Source organism: Heliangelus exortis, chromosome 1 (assembly GCF_036169615.1).
Source record: "Heliangelus exortis chromosome 1, bHelExo1.hap1, whole genome shotgun sequence".
Lineage (NCBI taxonomy): Eukaryota > Metazoa > Chordata > Aves > Apodiformes > Trochilidae > Heliangelus > Heliangelus exortis.
The window spans coordinates 143,239,566-143,263,024 of NC_092422.1; the positions used below are offsets into that span (position 1 = coordinate 143,239,566).

Below are 23,459 nucleotides of genomic sequence, written 5' to 3' on the forward strand. Positions count from 1 at the left end.
CGCACAACTGCACAGAACTTGTGAAATCTTAAAAGGTCACTGCTCTAGAATAAAAGGTAATTAATCGTAATTTATTGTCAGTTACCACCATATTAGATGCTGTTGAGTTTCTCAACAAGAACCATAGACAAAACTTTGCAATTTAACCTCCAAATCCCAGAGGTCAAGTCTGAAGTATCAGTTCAGAAAAATAATAATAGTAAAGATAAATGATAATGAAATTAATATCCATAGCTTTTTCAGAACTTTCTGTTATATTTGAGTTAGGTAGAGAAATATTCCTCTGAATGGGATCCTTATTATATCTTCTTCAGACTACTGAAAGCATGAAATGACTCATGACACTCATTGAATATTTTTGAAAAGGAATTCCTTGGAAAAAAAAAAGAAGAAACAAAAAAAAAGGAGTTAGGAAGTCCCGTGTTACTAACATTTTCTAGTACACTTTTATTATTTGCACAATTATATTTTGGGGCAAATGACATATTTGATAATAGTAATAATAATAATAATAATATTCAATAATTCAATATAGTCATGTATTGTCAGAGGTAAGCCTAGTTTTGTTTTAATAAAAATGGGTTGATAATTTCCTCTGAACAGTATGAAACAGTAATCTTGTCAGGTCAGTCTGTAATTAGACCTGAATCATGAAATCACTGTTATACAAAGGACTATTTCAGATTTCATAAGAGGATTTCATTCAGTATTAATCACAGCTTTTCTCCTCCTTCATCTTCAGATTTTTTGAAGCAGTGTGTTCAGGCAGATTTAGCTATAAAATAAATAGGAAAACAACAGTGCAATTTTCTCTACTGCAAAATATCCTCCGTGTGTGGATTTTTTTTTCTGTGAAACATGGCATTTTTTTTTCTGTGAAAGATGCTTATAGAACTGTCACACATAGGACATGTGTGTTTTGTGCAAGGCACTGTGTAACATTTTTAGCATACAAAAGAGCCTGAAGTTTGGTGAGAACACACCAATGGCTTTGAAAAGTGTCACTAACCATTTCACAAGTGCAATCAAGATACCTGAAAAATGAAAAAGAACAATTTTGTTGTGCTGTCTGTTCCAGAAAGCAATGTTTTTAGCACATGTTGTCTTTGCTGTGCCTGGTCACTTCCCAAATTAGCTGGTGAAACACAAAGCATTAAGGCTGGAAAGCTGAGTGCTTTTGCAGAGGATGGGGGTCAGCATTTCACAGTACTAAATCCTATTTGATCTGCTGAAAAATTCAATCCAGCAAGAGCATGATTTTACTTAACAGCACATTGGGTGAGAGGGTTGCCAGAGGTGGGATGTTTTCCTCCTGGCTGAGGCCAGGTTGCTGGAGCTGGCCCCTCTGCCATTACATGGAGTCCTGCCACCCCCTTACTCCTCATGGTCCCACTCACTTCTGCTGTGTTTGCATGTGTGTGTCTGTGCTTGTGCTCAGGTCTGAGCTCCCTGTTTCTGGCAGCTGCTGTAGGTGAGTTGTGGGTGAGTTTTTTGAAGTCTCCTGAGACACAGATACTGCTTGCCCAGCCCACAAGAAGGTGCCTTATTCTCCAGGTGGAGGCTACTTGGATGAGATACGTACCATCAGTGACTGAAGAAAAGCAGAGCTTTTCCCTAGTATGCCAGCACATGGATACAGTCCCTGCTGTGGGAGCCTCTGAGGGCTGCCTGTCAAAGCCAAGGGTAGGGGAGAGCCATACAGATAGGGTTTTCCTCTTGTGCACACCTGCATGTGACAGATTCGCTGTGTGCTTCCTTGCAACGTGCTGGAGCTGGAGCTTGGAGAAGGATGGAAAAATCTGTCAAAACATTGCCACTTTAACAGAAAGCTGGGTGAGTTCCCTTGCTTTTAATAGAAGTTACCTTTCTTTTCCTGCTGAAAATGCTAATGCAGAAAGCAGCTGATCTTATTCAGTGGGGCTCACGTTATTTTTATAGTATTTTGTCTTTGGAATAAAGCACAGCACATTGTGTGTCAAGAGTGGTAAGGATTTTATGGAGGAAGACAGGCCATGGATTCCCATGGATGCTCTTGGCTTCCTCCAGACCTTTGAGCAAAACTGAGTGCTGTACCATACCATCAGACACAGAGTAGCTCCTTGAAAATAAAAAGGATTGCCATTTGTCACTTCAAAATGCATTCAACTGGCTCTTGCCTATTTGGGTTGTTAGGATGTTTCATCACACACTTTTGAAACACTTCTTCCTAACCCACAACTTCAGCTCTTTGCCTCTGCTCTAATACAAACAGTGATGATAAATTAATGTCTGGCTTGGCAATATTGCTACAGTCTCCAATTATGAGAAAGTGTTTTCATTTAGAGGAGAGAAATCAAATGACAGATTCCACTGTCTCTCACCCTTCCTGTCTGTGAACAAGCTGGTCCTTGTTGTAAACCCTGTGTAACTTGCTGTGAGGGAGGAAGCATTGTGGAAGCCCCCAATCCTTAAACTAGAGGTAGTGCTTCTGTAGTTATTCCTTGGGGTTTTCTTTCTAGCAGAGTTAACTGTTTCAAAAAGAGAAGGAAAGGGTTTCTTGAAAACCAAATACAAAGGTTTCACAAGCATCAAGAACCAGAGCAGGCAGAGGTGAAATGAGTTGTTAACATGATGCTTCTTCCAAATGCAAAATCACCAGCACAGAAGTAACAACAGGTGGTTGTTCACCCTTCAAAGTCTGGGACTGCTTCCTTATGATGCAGAGTGGACAGCCAGAACCCCAGGACAAGCAGCTTCTTCAGCTCTGCTCTCACAAGACAAACACTTCTGCCCCAGGCTGGTCACCTGGAGCTCACATAACACCTTGGCTGTGGCCAAGATGACTGGCATTGCTCAGGAGTACCTCACCAAGAATAAACATCCACAGAGCCCTGAAGCCACTGCTCTCCAGTGCTGCTCTCAAGGGCTCACCAAGTTTCCTGGAGACACAAAAAATCAACTGCCAAGTATCACTCTTGGTGTGCTGGAGTGGCTGCATTGGTATGCTCTCTGAGAAAGGGCCACATGATACCTTCAGGCTGTGGGAGTTTCTATACGTGTGTTCCTGTCCATGCTACAAAGAGCCATGGAAGTCTGTGGCAGGCAAATATTACCAGTTTTGTTTCCTTGGGTTTCCAGTCATAATCATGTCAGGATATGGTCATGAATGCGTACATTAATTCTGTTTGGTGCTTTCACAGCTTTAGAGAGAGTGAAGGCAGGGAGTCTTTGCAAGCAGCATTATTTGATATCTGCAGGCCTGTGGATAGAGGCTGGGAGGAATGAAAAGGGCCCCCTGTCACAGTTTAGCATGCTTAGCTATAGACAGCAGAGGGACAGAGAAACAGCCAAGACAGCAGGATGTGTGGAGTGTTTGCACACGAGTGTAGGAGTGAAGAGAGGACGAGTAGCTGTACCTCCTTTTGTATCTCCCAGCTGCTGCTCCTTAGGGAAGCTCAGCTCACCAACTGTGAAATCTGTATGAGAGAACAGCAGCTGGGAGATATAAAGGCAGGGATTTGAATGCAGTGTGTATTTTCAAACATGAAAACACTGGAACAGAGTCTAACCCCTCCTTGTAATTTCCCATGCCCAGGCTACCTTCAGCACCATTAATCGCAGGAAAAAACTAGATTGGCCTTTGAGCTAGGGCTTTCCTCTCTGATTACAATGTTTAGCCTAAGCAGTGGTGGCTAAGCCCCAGATGCTAAAGCTGTGCACCAGAGACACTCCCATCCCCGGCTGGAAGATGATGTGTTAAGGGACTGCCACCTGGCAGTATCTTCAAGGAACTGCAAAAACCCTAAGCAGAGATGAAGGGTGTTGGGCAGCAGCCTACTGGGAGACTTGCAGGTGCACCTAGGAAGGAGACATGAAGAGTGAGCCAGACTGGTATTGACTACTGAACTATCTGGTGATAAATGGCTACTACTCTGTCAGAAGACACCAGGTCTGTGAGATGTGGAATACAATGACCACATTATCAGGGGCTTTCTCACTCTGTTAAAAAGTTGGGTTTTAGAAAAATTTCAGACAAAGTCTGACTTAGTTGCACTCAGCTGTTGCACCTTTTTAACTAAGAGCTAAGCTCTTGCTCTGTGAAGATACACCCGATGAGGCAGGTCCCACCTTGTCCCAGCTCTCCTGGGAAAGCACAGAAGGTCAAAGGTGACAGCTTGTCTGGAGAGTGTCATGGGATAGGAAGAACAATAAAATAAACTCCCTTGGCCAAGTTCTGGCAATGCAGCTATTTCCATTTTCAAGTCTTCAATATGGTCCACTTGCCCTTGCTACCCTCTCCTTTATTTCTGTGTTGTGACAAGCTGGCAGACAAAATATGAATACTTCCCCAGCACATGCTCTGGATTTTCTTCCCGAAAGGGTCTCTTGGCCAACTGGCCTAAAGCTTTCTAAACCAGCCAGCTTTGAGAAGGAGCACACAGCAAGCAGTAAGTCACTTATGTAACATTTTGGAAGACATGTTGTCCTACCCTTTATAAAGTGCCCTCAGCTGCCCAATATCACAGGAAACAAACCTCCAAACTTCTGTATATAAACAGAGCCCTGCATGAACAAGACAAATTAGAGGCTTGACTGGACCTGAGACCCTTTTTCCAGTAGCCACTATGCGTAGCAGGTGAACGTCCCTTGATGAGCAAATGAACTCCAATCATTGCTATTGGCAGTAGTAGGCTTGGGTTCTCTTTTAGTAATTTATGTACAAATTTTCAGACAGAGTAAAGCTCAAGAGAGATTGAGAGCTGCAGAGATTGAGTCCCTTTTCACCTCTAGAGCCAGCACAAACAGTATGCTAAGGTTCTGGACAACACCACTAACACGCCTTCAGCTACAACTTCTTAAGACCATTGCTAGACATGACAGCTCAGGTAAGTGTGCTCATATATTGAATATTTTTTTCCATGGAAGATATGAGAAAAGGCTGCTCTGCCATTTACACAGTTCACTGGAAAGACACTGACTTAGGGACACATCTGGTGACCTAGATGTGAGACTACCTCCTTAGCCACCTGAAGATACCCACAGATCCCTCACGTCCTCCAGACTTGGAGGAGCTGAAGGCAGCAGGGAGGCCTTGGTACTTACCAGTCTGTGTGTGCATCATCGATCACCAGGAGGATCTTGGGTTTCTGTGCCACAGGTGGTGTGGGGCTGGCCGAGTGGTCAATTAGTCCTGCGGCAGCTTGCGTGGTTTGCTTCATGGCACTGGAGATGGAGCTGAAGATGCTGGTGCCAGTAGAGGGGGAGTGCGAGGGTTGAGGTGGCTGTGGGTGCTTTCTCTCCATGGCAGGAGAAGCGGGGGAGCTTGTGGAGCTGTCAGGCCTCTGCAAGTCCATCATGTAGCCATTAGGCAAATTTGCCACGAAACTACTGTCTGAGAGACGCCGCCGGAGGAAATTCATTGTTGGAGCGTTGTGTGGAAACCTCCTCAGCAAGACCGAGTCTGAAGAATGGTGTCACCAATCCCAGGGAGTGTTTCTGTGAGAATGCAGGCTACCTCCGTGCAGTACTAGCAGGAAGGCTTTCCCCCTTGAAATCCTGCTGGAGAAATGTGTCTTTGTTTTACAGCTGTATTTTGTTTCTCTCCTGTGGAAAGGGAATCAAAGACATATATGTGAGACACAAGCTGTGAGTTTCAGACAAGAAAAACACTTTTATCCATTTAAATGGGCACTATGCAGTATGCTGTGCTGGTACAGCTAAACAGATAGGAGAAAGAACTATGGACCTCCTCCTATCCCAAAACCTTTTTTGCTAGTTAGAGAAGACCAACTTACACTAGCTTAGAGGCTAACATTTCTATAACCATACACTGTGGGGAAAGAAAAATAATTCTGATTGTAAATTATAATTTTTAAAAGGAAGAAGCTTAATTGGGAGGTTTCGGCTAGATGTTAGGAAATATTTTTTTCACTGAGAGGGCTGTCAGGCATTGGAATTGCCTGTCCAGGACAGTGGTGGAGTCACCATCCCTGGAGGCTTTCAAAAGGCGCTTGGACCTGGTCATTAAGGACATGGTTTAGTAGTTGACTGTGATGTTGGGCAAAGGTTGGACTGGATGATCCTGGAGGTCTCTTCCAACCTAAACATTCTGTGATTCTGTAAATGTTCATGAACTGTTTTGTTTACAGATTCCTATGATGTGTCTTTTTTAATTGTAGTCTTTTCTGTGTTAGAAATAACACACATAATGCACCTGTTACAGAATAAGCAGCATATGATCCAACAGCATAAAAAGTTGTGTCATCTTTGGCAGTCTTGTAATCAAGGCTCTGTATTTAGGGAATATATGACCTAAACTGAAATAGCATGTAGAAAATAAATAGTGGAAAAATCCTCATACACATCTTGATCAAGTTCAGGGGCTGCTTCAAACTGCTTGGTTCTGTCCCTGCTGTTCTCTGCACTCAGAATTAGACTTAGAAAGATGCATGCTAGTAGTTATAGATATAGCAGACTGCACTTGCAGGATTTTTGCAGGTACTCAAAACTGAAAGTTTTGGTTTTTGTTTTTTTTTTTTTTTTTTTAGTATTTTTTTACTCTTACTCTGCTCACCTTTTGCAGTGAGAAAATGATCACTGTAAAATGCAACTATCAGGCTGCTTTCGCTTGACCATAATACGATAACTTTTTAATTTTTTTACCCATAACATTAAGTTTTTCAGCAGTTAAATTACCCCACAGTTAGTACAGTTATCTTTTTTTTAATTTTTTTTTTTTTTACCTGAAGGCACATCCCAGAAACGAGATTTCCATGTAATTCCCCAAGACAGCCTTTAAGTCTCAACCAGAAACTGACTGGTGAGATTTACGGGAGAAAAAAGATAGAAATATATTGCTCTCAGAGTATAAATGTTTTTCAGGACAGACATATCTGCAGCTACAAAAGTGAGAGTTACTCCATACATCAAGCAAGACAAGTCACATGAATTCCTCGTGTCTATGCCAATCTATGTCCCAAGCCCCTTGGTATCTTTTTGAACAAGTTCCCTACAAAAGCTGGGGCTTCTTGCCTTTGCCTGCCTGGTTTGGCTTCCCTCAGTGCCCATGCTCTTGTCCCAGCCTCTGATTTCCTCCTGGTGACAGGAAATTGTCTTTTCCCACTAGGCCTAAGAGAGCTTGGTGTCTGTGACTCTCCCTCGTAGAACTGTAGCTGAGTGCTCATGGAACAACCAAATAGCTTTCTGAAAATAAGATGCCATTTATTTTCACCTCTAGGGATTTGGAGACAAAGGATTCAGACCTGTCTGTGTCTGCACCTCTCTTAGTCCCTAGAGCCTTAGGGAGGCTGGGGTGAGACTGGCTGGAGTAAGTGAGCTACAAAGAGGCCCTTGGCACAAATTCCCCCAGATCTCATCATCCATCACCACCCTGACCCTGTGGGCACAGGTAATCATTCTGGAGCAGAGGGCTCCCTGCTGAAGCTGCTGACACCATTTTATTCGTGCAATTTTTCTTCTGATTTCTTAGCCCTGGCAGTACAAACCCTCTGGATTTGCCAGAGCCTGGAGGTAGTCTTTTCCCAGGGAACAGCTCAGGAAATCTTTAATGACTTCCTGCCACATTTACAGTTGATAATGTATCTTGAGGCATTGTGCTGACTTCCCGCCCAGTCCTGGCATGCTTGGTGACTTCACAACATCAGCAAATGCATTCACTGGTGAGTGCTTCAGTAACAGGGTCTGTTTATGCAGCAATTGTTCCAAGAAGCACGTAATATATTTTACCCAGGAATCATGACCCAGCTACTTACCTCGTATATACACATAGCCTTTGGCCTACTTGTGTCTATCAGAACAGAGCCATCCACTTTTACCTGCCCAGGATGACCAGGGTTGTAGAGCCTACAAAGACTTTGGGGCAATTGCATATATTGTGCTGGGTGAAAATGTGCTGCTCTGTACTGCGTTCAGGAACCTGTGCTTTCTACCTTGCATAAGAAAAATAACAAAAATCTCTTCACTTTAATGACAGTCCACTCAAGAGTAAGTTTGGTCCTATTTAAGAGGAGGATCCTAGAGATCTGTCTACTGCTAAAAGGACTCCAGATTACTTGTTACTGTGCACACAGCAATTAGGCATGTGCTCTTGGAGACCTTGGCATGAGCTGGCATGTGGTGGGATGCAATTTATTACCAGTCTTGGGGAAAGCAGTTTTAGCATGAAACTTCTTCCCCTTACATGCTTTGCACAACATCAGAAATAGCTCTGTGACTCTGCTCTGGCAGAGTCATGGGGGGGAACACTGCCCCAGCCATACAGGCTGGACAAGGCTCTTCTCACAAGCCAGAAGCCTTGGGACAGGATCCAGCAGGGTTTGCAAACTCCTGTAAATGTTTCTGCTTCACTGCCAGGTGCTTGCATGGCTGCTTCCTCCTCTGTGGGCTTTTCACACTCCAGAAGAACATGGGCTCCTTGCCTAGCAAGTAAAGAGATGGACAAATGTCTCTTCTCTGTCCTGCACTGTTGAAAGAAGGGTGGAGAGGCATGTGGCATAGGATGTCCCAGAGCTGGGAAAGGGTCAGAGTACCCTGAGATATGCTTGGAAGACACACAGGTTTCCTTCATAACTGGGCTTCCCAAATAGTACCCTTCTGGGTACCACTTACAATAAAAAATGTATTACATTTATTGAAAGGCCCTGACCTCTTGCCTCCTGGACAATTTTAAACAGCAATATTTACACTCCCCCAACATTTTTTCCACCACGGTTTGGTAGTAGTAGATGTTGCCCAGGAGGCAATGGGACCTGGAAAAACTCTCGTGTTTAGAGAGTTTGGGATGCTGCATGGAGGTTGCCTTTCCCTCTGCTGGCTGGCACTACCTCTCCTTGCTGTGAAGACTGAGCTGCATGCTGTTGGCTTGGGAAGGAAGGAAGGAGAGAAAACCTTAGCAACTGATGATGTCACAGGGAAATCTCCCTCCATCAAAACACACAGAGGCTAAATTTAAACAGGATGACACTGGTAAGGCAGAGAGTAACACTCGGATACACTCAGGATAGGGAATGGCAAACCTACCAGGAATTTTGATTTTGGGTATGTCAAAGCAAAGGCACAGACTGTCCTCCTCTCATTACATACATTTTTTCTAATGAGCTGGGCAATTTAATTGAAATAGAATTTTTTTTTTTTTTTAAATAATGGAGTTATTAGTGGCTTTGCTGTTACTGATTTATTAGTTGTCTTTAGTGCCACCAGAGATGGTCTCTGCAATGTGAGCAGTCTAAACTGCCAGCAGATTCCTTTGCTTACTAGAAAACCTTATTGTCTGCTTCTGCATCGTGTACACATACTTTTAGCTCTCAGCAGCAGGTGTTTTCATCCAGGCACAGCTTGAGCGGGTTAGGACCTCATTTTCCTGCTGTTAGAAGATCCTTGTGGACAGCCTGAGGTCTTAGCACACCAGGTCAAATCTGGCTCTGAGCAGCTCCCAAGGCATGCAGCATTCACCTGCTGTAAGTACAGATCCTGCCCTAGCAGGCAAGCAAGGCTGTAACTGTGACAAAGCCAGGAGCCAACACCTCTTTCAGAAGAAAGACAAATCTGCTAAGTGGTATAGTGTCAGTCCAGAGCCACGGGTGGGAGATTCACACTCCCACCCATCTGCAAACTGCCTGAGGATGCACTCACCCCCTTGTCCAGATCATTGAAAAAGAGATTGAAGTAGAGCAGTCCCAGCACCCTGAGGAACACCACTGGTTCTACACCACCAAGCTGTACTTTGCCCCTGTGTACACACCAGTGTCTTTCTAGTGTTTGCATGGAGACAAGTCACCTACTTAATGATGGGCCAGGCACAAACCTGCTCCTGGGAAGGTCTGTAGCACTCTGCACAGCTGATATACAGCCCACAGGCTGCTTCCAGGAGAGGCAGCAGCTCCTGTTGCATTCCTCAAGCTGCAATAGAGCAGATGCCTCCCACCACGCAGAAGTAGCCTACTGCTGTGTGGAACAGCTGCTCCTGAAAACTAGCTGGGAAAACAGTGGGCATCTGGGCCATGGAGCTGCAGATCAGAGAACTGGCTTATATTTCATGATAGGGAAATAATAAACAAACTATAGGAGAACGAGTGGGTTTTAAGAGAAGCGAGCAGGCAGGAGTGAGGGGGAGAGGAGGAAGAGGAGAAGAAGGCAGAAGCAGAAAGGGAGGAAATAAGTAGGAATTGACTTAACAAAAGACAGTGTGGGAACACACGGAAATTCCAGCAATGAGAAGTGATGCGAGCAACTAAATGGAGTGAAGGAAAGGTCAGTTAGAGATGACCTTGAAAACAACAGCAAAGAGGCTGGCACTGTCAGCCCCTTACTGACATGCAGTTACCCTTCCTGGCTGATAATTTTGGATGGGCACAGGAGAGTAAGCAACCTACTCCCTCAGCACATTGACAGCAGCCAGGCACCTACCTGCTTTTTCTCAAGCATATACTCCAGAGAGACACAAGTTATCTCAGAAAACCTGTTGACGTGTGTTAGAAAACAAGAACAAAATGTTCAATTAAACCTCCTGCTGCGTTACTTTCTAATGTGTGGTGGCATCCACAGGGAACCAAACTCAACTGCCTAATATCTGTGAACTCTACTTAGATTTCTCCTGAGCTTATTATCTACGCCATCAGCTAATGAACTGACATGACCACACCAGCCTGTATCTGCTTTCTGCTCTTGACAGCCACAATTGAGCAATGCTGGGGGCAGCAAGATAGAAAACAAATGTGGAGAGTTTATCCTCCTACCTCACCTTAAGGGCACACTTACTTCTGCCCAGAGGTAAAGGGAAAGATCAGGGGATGCTCTTTACCTGCTAATGGCCATTCACTTGTAGCCCTCACATCCTTTTGTGGATAGACTACAGCATATATCCACTTTTTAAAATATTCCCACAGGTTCCTTTCTGCCTTCAGGCATATTGGCACAAATGTGGGAGTGGACTTATGTGGAGGAACAGCTGTGTTAGGGAGCTCCAAATCCAGTGGGATGGTTTTCCCCATTGGTGATAATAATAAATAATCTCTTGCTTCCTTCTTTTTGAAAATACATCTTCAGTGTTTTACTCTGAATGGCTTCAACATTCCCAAGCTTGGCATAGCTTGGTATTTCTTGGGACAAATTCAAAGCAAAACAAAACAGTTAGTTCTAAAATTAATTAGAACATTTGCTGGGCTTTTACTTCACTGCAGTTCTCAACTCAAGGTTCACATGTTCAAACATTTTTTGGTATTTTTCATGTGAAATTTCATAAATTGGGCAATTAAAAAAATAGGAGTTAAAAAAAAAAAAAAAAGAAAGAATACCCCACCACCCCCCCCCATTTTGTAAAAAAACAAATATTTTGCATATAAAATAAATGTAAGCATCGAAAAGACTGTATGATGTCTCAAAGCCAGGAGAGAAAAGTATTTCCATGCCCAAGTTCAGTTTGCAGAAAGCTTTCCCAAGCATAGCAACAAAACACAGCTCTAACATAGACACTGTCAGAAGTTTTCTGAAGCATGTAAAATTACAGCACAAATTTCACCTAAAATTTGTGAATGCCAGTGTGATTTGTGCATGCCAGTTCCATAGAGACTTCTGAAAATTGTGCATCTGCTATGCCTGACACTGGAATCTTAAAGGATTGTTGCACGAAGCTGATGTTTTGTGCATCCAGTTTCTCTGTTTAGGGAGATCCTTAGGAGGTGAGGAATCTCCTTGTCAGAAATGGATCACTTCATAATGTTCAACATTCTTCATTAAGCCACTGATACATAGAGAAGTGCAATGGCTCTCTTGACTTATTGCTGGATTCCTGTAGATCTCCTCTACTTTCTTGTGTGGCTATTAAACTGGAAAAGTCTAGGTTTTACAAAAACTTTTTTTTAATTTTTTTTTTCCAAAGTTTCCAAAGCTATCATTGCTTTCTATATAGCAATTTTTAGCACATGGTCCTTATCTGGTCCTGAAAATAATGGGTATGGGTATGTGCATACTAAACAGAGTGCAAACAGGACTCTTCAACAAGACTTATACCCAGCACAGAAAATAAGTTAGTTTCTTCCCTCTTTTGCTTGTTATTTCACACTGGTAGGCAAGGAAAAGAAGAAGGAAGAAAAGACTCTAAAATGACAAAATATCATTTTAAGGTCATCAGGCTTTCAAGTAGATTGCAAAGGAAGATGACTAATGCTATGAACAATAGTGAAAAATCTTCCAGTGTAAAATAAATCTGAGTATTATTATAATACTCTATGGCTTTAATGCCCTCAAGAAGAAATGATGATGTGCTACTTTTTGGAAACAATACACTATTTCTTCATTTTATTCTCACTGTGGTAATCCTTTTGGCACCCTAACAGCCACAGTGGTGTCTCAGTGGTAACATCCCCTTGTCAATGAGCTTAGGGAGGACTTTTGTGGCCTGTCTCTGTTCAATATCAATACTTGCTTATCAGCAAAGCCAGACTCAGATCAGCTGGAGCAGGCAGCACAGGGAGAAGAAATCCTGTGCTAATCCTCAAAAACTATAGAGTCATCTCCATCTGAAAGTCAGTTGAGTTGGCAAACTCTTAATTTCTTATTTCCCTAGGGTATTGTGGTCATTCCCATCCTGAGCAATAGTGACACTAATGCTTCCATTAAGGGTAATACTTACACACATGCCAAAGTGGCTCCTTACAGTTACATTAAAGTAAATCAGGAGACAGCAGTCCAAACCAAAGAATTTGTAGAGATAAATGCTCTGCATATTAAACAGATGACATTGTAAGAAGGAAGCAAGCAGGGCTCTGAAGCCCCTGTCTTTTTCCTTTACGGTTTTGGACCTGATGCAATTCACATTGTGTGTTTGTGAGACATCCTCTAAATTTCCTGCAGTAGCCATACAAGTCCTGATTACATGGTGATAAGAGTGAAAGCATCACCAGACATGCCATTAATAGAGTGGGGATTTCCTTCAGCTGAGAGATGTGCTGATCTGAGTGCATGAGAGTGCTGAGTGCTGATCTGAATAAAATCAAGAAGCAGGATTTATTTAACGTGTAGGACCTGCCAATACACATTAGGGCTCGTCCAGATAAAAGATGCCTAAGGGACTGAGAACTCAGAGGTTCTCAGAGGAAACTGCCACAGCCTTCCAAGTATTAATGGGGCTCCTGTCTTGATTATCATAGAATCGTAGATTGATTAAAGTTGAAAGGAGCTTTAAAAGTCATATAGTCAAACACCTCTGCAGTGGGCAAAGACATCTTCAATTAGATCAGGTTGCTCAGAGCTCTGTCCAACTGGATGTTGACTTTTTCCAGGCATGGGACTTTTACCATTTCTCTGGGCAACCTGTTCCAGTGTCTCATCACGCTCACAGGAAAGAACTCCTTCCTAATATCTAATCTGAATCTGCCCTCTTCCATTTTAAAATCATTGCTCCTTCTCCTATCACTACGTACCCTTGTGAAAAGTCACTCCCCAGCTTTTTTGTAGGCACCCTTCAGGTATTGGAAGACTTCTATAAGGCTTCCCCAGAGCCTTCTCTTCTCCAGGCTGAACAACCTCAACTCTCTGAGCTTTTGCTCACAGAAGAAGTATTCTGACTCTCTGATCATTTTTGTATTCCTACTATGGACTTGTCCCAACAGCCCTATGTCCTTCTTGTGCTGGGGACTCCAGGATTGGATAGAGTATTCCAGGTGGGGTGTCATCAGAGCAGAGGAGGAGAATCACCTCCCTTGACCTGCTGGCTGTACTGCTTTTGATCCCTAACCTATTGCCTTACCCATTTGCCAGTTACATCAAGTCCTTCCATGCAGGGCTGTCTCAATCCTTTACATTCCCCAACATGTACTGATACCAGGAATTGCCCCGACTCACATGCAGAACCTTGCTCTGGGAGTTGCTGAATACCATGATGTTCACATGGGTCCACTTCTCAAGCTCGTCTAAGTCCCTCTGGATGTCATCCCATCCCTCAGGTGTGTCAACCACAACACTCAGCTTCGTGTCATCTGCAAACTTGTTGATCCCACTTGTTCCCACTGTCTATATCACTGATGAAGATATTAAACAGCATCCCAATACAGTCCACTGAGATACACCACTTCTCACTGGTCACCAGATAGATGTCAAGACATTGACCACTACCCCCGGGATGCTGCCACCCAACCAATTCCTCATCTTTGGAACAGTCTACCATCAAATCCATCATGATCACTCACTCTTTTGCATTCCTTTGCCATTTTCTTTCTACTGTATTTCAGTTCTGCCACAACAGGCTGGTTGTTCAAAATGCAGGTGAACAGAATATTTTGTTATGAAAGAGCTAACTATATAAGTTGAGGGGTGGGTGGGAAATAAAGTGCTACTGGTCATGAAAGGAAAGGAACAATTCACTACGAGGTCATAATATACACCAGATAGATAATTTTAAATTAACAAATTATTATAAGAAGGATTTTCTGCTTGGAGCACAAATTGTATTACTTTTCATATATTTATAAGCCAAAAATGGATTCCATATTTCCAGATAACAATCTTTTAACACAACTCTGCAAATCTTGCATCAATGTTTCTAACTAGTCTTAAAATGCTACAAAAATTCAACTTCTTTCCCAAATGTTCTATGTTTCTGGAGGTTAAAAGCATCCCTTCAAACATCTGAAGTCTTCTAACCATCTGTAGTGTTAGTATATTCCATCTAAGTTCTGCTACCATTTGCATCCACCGTTTTTCTCCCCTCTTCACTACATCCCAGTTTCACAGATTATTCCCATACAGCAAGAAACTCCTTATAATACTTGAAATTTACTTAACCTGATGCTGTGAACAGCAGGTATCTGCAGAAATAAAATGCTGTGATTTGCCTTTTTTGCAGTAAGTTGCTGATTTGCTTTCTAACCACCTCATGTAGCAGCACTTAATAAAGAGAGAAGAATAAGCTGAGGATTCGAGCTCCCTTACTGATTTGTTTTGATGATGCAAGAGAAAGACAATGTTTTACAGCACTCTGGGGAAGATCTTGGACACAAAGGTAAGATAGCTTGATGCCAAAGTCTTTCATGTGATGTAGAAGTGGTAGGAGATTGACTGGCCTGGCTATTCCCCCCAAAGCAGCAGAAAAAAAGCGGGATCAAAAGACCATCTGGAGCACTGTAGAGATTCAGACAGCTATATCTGTCTCAAGCTCTGTGATGACCAACTCAAACTGTGCTGAGCATTTCCAGGAGGTGCATTTCATCACTTTTTGCATGATTGCCATGGATCACATGGAGACAAATAAAAAGATGTGTGGGCTTGCATAATATGTCCCTTTTTCTCTCACCGGGTACCCACACACTTCTCACCCCAGCAATGGTGGCAATCCCCTCTCCCAGAGCTGGACTGAGCACTCCAGTCTTTGCACTGTTGTCAGTGCCTGCTTCCCAGCTGCAACCTCAAGATGTCCATGGGATCCTGCTCTAACGGGGTTGCAGTTTGGAGCTGCAAGCCAAAGATATTCATGGTGCCAGCAGGAGCTTGTGCAGGACAATCAGGGGGCAGGTGCTTTGCTTCCTTAAATAAAGCATCTGGACAGGTTTCAGTTGCCATTTAAAAAGTTATGCCAGATCTGCAGAGATGCTGTGTTGACAGAAAGCTGTGTTACCAGAGATGCATTGTCATAATTAGAAAGCATGTTTAAAAAAACCCTAATAATAAATTATTTCTGTAATTATTTTGATAGTTGTTCTTTCTCAGCTGTCTTCTCTCCTGGTTCCCCTCTGCTGGCCTATCCAGTTTTTGCATTCATGCTGGATGGTGTAGGAGCTTTCCATAATTGGCTCTAAACACAAGAAACTATGTTCAGGCAAAAATGCATCAGTAAATGTAATACTTGAGTGTGGGAATTGGAACGGATCCTGGATTCAAAGTCCTGAGGGACTAGGCTAGTGGACTGGGCACAGACATGGAAGAAAAGCACAACATTATTTTCATAGAGTTCTCTGCCACCAGCTTGGGGAAAGATCACTCAACAGCAGTATCACTACCTTGGCTTCTTCATGTAGAAAGACAGGCTTAGTTTTGTAGAGTGCAGGTCTGCTGTAAAGCTCAGGTCACATCCCTGCATGCTGCACCACTGAACCAAGCATGAGCAGCTTCTACTGGCCAGCAGCTCTGGTTCCCCTGCTGATCAATAGCTGAATTACAAAACTTTTAAGGATTACAAAATTGGCCAGCCTTATTTAAGAACCCAACCACTGTGCCTTTCAAGGGCTGGCAAATATGCAGCCACCATGAGTGGGGGAAGAAAAAGAAAGCTTTCTTGGAGGAAAAAGTGTGGTTCTTAGAAGCATTTTGTGATGGGGAATATAACTCGGATTGATCCACACAGCTATTTTAATTTCTCGTTCTCTCACATTTGCAGAGCTTCTTCCCCAAGCCTGGAAAGGAGAGAATGGTGGGGAAAAAGGGAAGGGAGAGCATCTGAAGCTCTGCAGCCGGGCAGCCTCAGCTGGGTGCAGTGGGAGGAACTTGAGCCTCACGCGTTGGTGTGAGCTCTTACAGGGTACACAGACAAATACAGCGTGACTAACCAGGTACTGAGAGCATGAGCATTGCAGCAGGCAGAAGAAAAATAGGGACGTCCTACAAAATTATCATTCTCTACAACTCCCTGAAAGGAGGGTGTAGCCAGGGGGAGGTTGGTCTCTTTTCCCAGGCAACTCTCAGCAAGACAAGAGGGCACGGTCTCAAGTTGTGCCAGGGGAGGTTTAGGTTGGACATTAGAAAGAATTTCTTTACAGAGAGGCTGATCAGACATTGGAATGGGCTGCCCAGGGAAGTAGTGGATTCTCCGTCCCTGGAGATGATTAAAAAGAGACTGGATGTGACACTCAGTGCCATGGTCTGGTAATTACAGCAGTAGTGGATCAAGGGTTGGACTTGATGATCTCAGAGGTCCCTTCCAACCCAGCTGATTCTATTCTATGATTCTATGAAATCTCAGACAGAAGGTACCCGAGAGCCACACCAGGGCCTCCCTCTCTGCAGTTGTGTCCTGACTAGCAGGACAGGTAAGCAGTCACTATTGATGTACAATTATATGATGCTTTAACTAATGATAGAAGCAGCACTGCCAAGTCTTGCTTTTCCTCTGTGGGACAGTCTGTGTTTGATCAGAACTAAGTGGTGCAGCCACATGTGAGTGAAGCTGACTGACAGAAGCCATTTTTACTGTGGTAAAATGATGTATCTAAGAGCAGACTGTAAAGTTAGCTGAAGAGTCCAAAACAAACTCAGCAGAACTCTGAGCAATAGCTAGAGAGTGGTCTTTCTCTACTGGGTTTATTTTCAGCTCTTGCCCAGACCCAGTGCCTGAGCCCTCAGGTTCATCAAGGCCATTGAGTTTAAAACCTTGTGTGTTGAAACTGGCCATCCTGTAACCACTTCATTGCTTTGTCATCTCTACACAGTCACGGAAAAAGAAAACAAAAAAAAAACAAACAAAAAAAACTCCTAGAAAACCTCAGGGCACAACTTCTTAGCTTCAAAATGTCAGAGGCTGACACGGATGGCTGGGTGTTAACCACAGCAGACTGAGGAAGCATGCTTATGCTTATCCCCTAAAGCTTTGCAGAGCTACATGCTCATGGAGTGTGGCATCCCCCTGTAGAAATGGTGAGGCAAATCCTGCCTGTGCTTACACTTGCATATTCTGTTTTCCATAGGCTTAAGAAAAAGTGCAGAGCTGATCTTTCGGCATGTTGTAGTACGGCAGTCAGTGTGTAAAAACACAAAAAATATTATTCTATATTTCAAGACTGCACACAAACTTAAGGTTTTGTGGACAGAAGTGGTGTTTCCTTTCTCACGGTATTTTTTTTTTTCCGATTGACTCTTTACTTTGAGTCACTTAATTACTTTGCACCTTAGTCTGCTTGATTGTATGATATTTCTGTTAAATAAAACATGGAAAGGCTAAACTGGGTCAAGTTTGAGAGCGATTGAGATGTGCAATGATAAAAGTACAGGTTGCAGAGTTGTTATATTATATATAAACTAAGTATATCAGCTGTTTAAAATTAAATCTACCTGAAAAACACATTGGCTTTGAACATGGAAGAATGTACTATGTTCTGAGCTCAGAATAGATATGCTAAGAGTCCAGATTCAGAGCCGATGACTGCAAAAATTGTTCTGCATACCCAGAAGACATTAATAGTGTAAGAAAGTAGTGAGTGGGTGATCTTTTATAAATAAGGTGGGTGATCTTTTATAAATAAGCCAGCTTAGACACAAGGATCTCTGTCCCCTTTCCTATCTACTCCAATGCAAACACAGCATCCAAAACTGACCCAGTGAATGATGGGGTTATGAAAACCTGGTAACTCAATTCCATAGAAGGAGTGGGTCACCTTCACATGCTGGTCATAGACCCTTGCACATGCACACTCCTAAGAACTGCAGAAAGAAACCTGGTTAAGTCACATCATATGGAAATCCACATGTAAAACCAGTACAAGAGAGGGTCATATTGTGAGCACTAATAATCTATTCTACATGTTAACAAATACACGGAAGTCCTTCACTACTATCAGCCTAATCACTTGGACTCTTTAGCTCCCATCATTAGTATCTCATTTCTAAAAGAGGATAATTGCTTTGGATCTCTTCAATTACTACTAAAGCACTGCAGAGCACTTGTACAAAATCAAACAGATTTGAAGATGAGGATTATTGAGCTTGGCCTCCCATGTAGTGCAGCCTGTGTAGTTTCTCCCAGTAACTCTTTCTGTGCTTATCATAGCTGGTTAAAAAGCCAGCTCCAGAGCTAGTTTGTAAAAACTCACCAGTGTGGTCCAAACTAGCCCTGTATCTAAGCCATTGCTGCTGCAACACCAGCAAAGCAGCAGCTCCCTGAGAACCTGAGTGAAATGATCATCACCAGTGATGATCTCCCAACTTCAGCAGGGACTGCACAGCCATATGATGCCCCAACATGAAGACACTTGCCTAAACACCCCAGAACAGCTCAGATGTTCAGGCTGTAAAGCAGCAGCTGTCTCCTGGGCAGGGAGATCTTGAGCAGCAGCTGCTGCCAGTGCCCCATCTGCAGGGCTACTCAGTGCCTGGCAGCAATCTCCACCTGAGATGATTTTCCAGTTTGCCCTACCCTGAAGGCTGAACAAGAGACACTGTGAAACAGTGCAGGAGAGAGCAGCTGGCTTGTCAGCCTTGGTCCTGTCCTCTCTCTGCCCGTTCATCACTGGACCCCATGGCAGAACCTATCCCCTGGGTGTGCTGCCTACCAAGCTTTCTTTGCTAGCAAGCAGCAGCGTGTAAATGTTGTATCTAATATTCCATTCTTTCGTAGGCTTTCTTTTCCAAGCAAATTTTCAAAGATGCCATTTCCAAAGCCTGTCTCACAGATGCTGAGCTTTGGTCTTTCAGTGGAGAGTCACTGGCTCACTACTTCTATCAGTAAGGTTGAAGGAGTATTATGAGGTTAACAGCACGTTACTGCTGTTACTTATTCCAGGAAACGAAAAACGGCCTCAAAACTTTTCTGTCTGAAATATGAAATGCCACAACAATATAGAAGATCATGTCATATATTTCTCTGATTACTGCATTGCTTTTACTGGAACATTTACCAGACTCCTATAGTGTGTGCAAGTTAACAAAACGGAGCATATAGGAAAGCTTGCAATGCTAATTATTTAACTGGCAGCTTTCTCAGAACACAGAAAGTCATCTCATTCCCTACCAGCACAAGCAAAGTTTACATCAACTTCAGTGGGATTCTGGCTGAAATAAAAAGAAAGTTTGGAGTCTGGATCTGAAACTCTCAATTCCAAGATTATCTTGGATGGCTGGCATGAATTCTGTGAAAGATTCCAGCCAGTGACTTCAGAAGATCTGCGACTGCCCCAGGGTGACTAAAGGCACCGTCCTGTTCTTTCCACTTCTAGGGAGGGAAAAATAATTACACAGCCTGACCATGGGGCTCAGCAAAAAAGTCTGCACTTTCTTTCCAGGCAGAGGCATGACATGTAAAGCCAGAGGCCTGTGACCTGTGACCGAGAGTTGGAAACATCAAAGGATCTTCCTGGGAAAAGCCTCCCTGCACATTAATAGGAATTGTCAGCTCAAGCTCTTGACAGGCGCCATCCCCTCCTATGGCTTGTATTTCTCAGGAGCTGTCATGTTGAATGGCCTCAAAAACTCTCATACATGAAACAGCAGGGGAAACCCTGACTGAAAAGCTCCGTTGAATTATTAAGGTTGCCCAGAGTAAACCAGGATAACCTTCATATTAATTCCTGACAGCCTCTTTCACTTTTATTACAAAACGGTGTTCCTCTCTCTACCCATCTTGCCGCCTCCTCCTCTCCCTCCTGCTAAAAGAAACTTCACAAGGCTGTTGAAGTAAGAAAGCCTGCCCGAAAGATTAACTACACACAGGCCTATTTTAGATAGATGCATCAAGTTAAATACAGCAGCCTTCAGCTGATGGAGGGAGTGCAGCATTTAATCCAACCCCTCTCACCAAAGCTCATTAATGCTTTAGCAACCAGAAGGAAAATACAGGCACTGACTCTCATCCTTAAGCAGCAAACCCAAAAACTTCAGGGCTAAAAAAAGAATAAATGCTTCCTAACTTGTCATTTATTACTTCATTACTTAGTTTTGTTAAGCTGACTTCAGAAATCAGCTGGGTGCTGGGTATGTTTCCCTGCCCACATGTTATGCCCGCAGCCCCTGGCAGCATCCTGTGATGGACACAGGGCATCAGAGATGCACACAGTGACTCTGAGACAGAAACACCCAGTCTATCACCACCATGACCATGTGAACATTCTTCATTCCAAATTTCCATTTTTTGTTCATTGCACTGAAGCTGTGGCTAAAAAAACCTGTGCTGTGCCAATAAGTGGAATAAGAAAACTGAATTTCTTCACTCCTTTATCCAAGAAAGATCTGTATTTTCTAGCATCTTCTCCCAGAGCTTATTAGCTTGTTCTGTGGAGTCAAGAAAAAGTGTTTCTGCAGCCCAGAAGGTCTTTGACATGTTCCTGGGCTGCAATGTATGACAGGGCTGCTCAGCCTTACTCTAAACCCAGCAAGTTACAGATCAAAGTGGGGGAGGAAGATGACAGCGTAATGGGTATGTTCATTGTAGTGTACAAAAGATGCCAACCATGCAGGGCCAGGATACCATATATTAAAAATAACACATATTATCTAAAAAAGGAGTGTTACTATATTTTAAGCTACAGATTTTAAAGGTCTGAATCATCTTGGAGCTGAATGTTTTGCTGCTCTTGGTTTTGCTTCTCTAATAGCCCTATGTAAATATGTTGTTATTTGCTTATGAAGCTAATTCAGTGCTGGCAAAAGTCTATCAGTCCTTCTAGATTAAAAATATTTTGCACTGGCTACATAAGAGGTATGGTGTAAACATTTCTGGCTTGTTTTTTCCACCATGCTTGGAAGACCTCTGTCCCAGTGGAGGGGGATTTTCTCCATTCACTTGGATGGGAAAGATACATCAGTTAACCTTTTACCCTGCTTTAACTAATGTGAATTGTTTTAGGTATCACTTTATTGAAAAGTAGCTTATTAGTATCCTTTCTTAAACAGCCTTGTGATTTTAAGGGGCTAGAACCAGCAAGTTAAAAATATTTCCTTCTGTGTTTGTGCCATGGTCATTTTAATGTAAAAGTGAACTGTAATTGAACACTTAGGGTTTGAGATAAAACACTTTTTACATTGAGGGAGCTGAACAAACAGCCATTTCAAGCCATGAAGACCTGGCAGAATACACTGGTTGCCATCTTTTAAAAGAATGTGTGTGTGCGTGCGTTTGTTCCTGTGTATGAAAAGAAATAAGGAATCCATGCTTCCCAGCTGAAGTATATAGGGAAGAAGTGTTGGCACAGGTTTGTGCTGAGAGCAGGAAAGAAAGCAGCCAAACCCTACAAAGCTTGGCAAAAAAGAAATTTCCTTCTTCCTAAAAAAAGAACACCCCTCTCTCCTATTTTGTTCACCTCCTCTCCTTCACTTTGTGCAGGTCTTCACTTGTTTCCCCATTCCCATCACTTTCCTCTCTTCAGTATAAACTCAGACTTCTTTTTTAGACCCATAGGAAGAAAATACTGCTGATGTTCTTCAGGCTGGAGTAGTGTACAACACAGGAGCTTCACGTCTTGTTCACATCCCAGCCTAGTTGTTTACAGCAAGATGTAGTATGCCTTTTAAAACTATCTCAGAAGTGATTTGAAGGCAATAATCCCAGTTTCAGGAAGCCTGGAAAAGAGGCCTTCCCTTCCTCATCCTGTCTTCTTTGTTTTCCCCCATGACAGCCACCACAGGCCATCCTGGGAAGCAGACAATCTTTTTTTCCCCTTTGTGTCACTCTGGTGGCAATGCAGAATTCAGCCCTTTGCAACAGACTGTCGTCACCAGGAGGGAAGACCATTTCCACCCTGGAGGCCATATCGCAGCCTCTTTCTCCTGCTTTTCCAAGGCCAACTCATTATTTTCTACCCCCTTTATAAGCAGAGCCTAAATTACAAGCACTTGCCCTGGGCCATCTCTTCTGTGGCCAGTGTAGTCTGCTAATAGCAACCAAGTCACACCTTACCCTTGTCCAGACACAGTAGGATTATTTCTCATTAAACAGACAATAGATGAATGTCTGGAACCTGACAGCCATTATTAGAGACATTGCAAGTTCTGCATAATGACTTAATTTTCCTTGATAACCATATTATAAATAGATATGACTCTACAGTACTGAACCAATAACAGATCTGCTACATTTCTAATCAGATCTCTGCTGTTTGTCAACACACAAGAAAAAATCCTTGACATTTTCCATTCTCTAGATGAGGTAGAAGAATACCACGACAAGCCATGAAGGATGGGAAGAAGTGAAAAATTACCCAGAATGGAGCAATAGCATGGCTTCCCCACTGCTCGAGCAGAAAAGAAACCATTTTATCCCACAAATAAAATGCATAACTAGAAATTGGAAGGTTTCCATTTGGTCTTACCGAGTCTCTTTGAAAACTTATGATCCGGGGCTTTGTACACCTCTGGGGATGCAAACCAGCTGAAAACAAGGAGGCCTGAGGGGAGAAGAGAAATACTGGAGGGAGCAAGAGGGAGGAATACAGGAGGCAGAGTAGTGATGCTGTTTGGAAGAAAATACGACAGCTCTGAAAATGCCCTGGGTGTCTTGTTTGATATTTTGAGTTAGTAGTTTCACTAACCAGTAGATTATAATATCAAGTTGCTGCAACTTTATCAGGTAAGAATTGTATCTGGGCCAGGGTGGTGCTTCTTATGCTCCTCTGGGAATTCTGTGCTTATTTGCTTAGCTATTAAAGTGACAGGAAAGGGATTTTTAGCCTAAAAACTTCAAAAATGAATAAAACATCCTAGAGTATTTACTGTAAAACCTGACAGCCTGGCATTTCTGAGATTTTCCAGTCTGATTAAAAACTGATCCT

The 23,459-nt window shown here is 43.0% G+C and overlaps 1 protein-coding gene across 1 annotated transcript in view; it reads right to left on the reverse strand.

The window, feature by feature from the left end:
* The window catches only part of SYN3 (synapsin III), a 199,298-nt gene that overhangs the window by 172,368 nt on the left and 3,471 nt on the right, over nucleotides 1-23,459 (reverse strand). Inside the window, exon 2 of the mRNA XM_071729289.1 lies at nucleotides 5,083-5,583. Coding sequence (XP_071585390.1) covers nucleotides 5,083-5,399 — 317 coding nt within the window. The 5' untranslated portion in view covers nucleotides 5,400-5,583. The remainder of the gene's footprint in view (nucleotides 1-5,082; nucleotides 5,584-23,459) is intronic.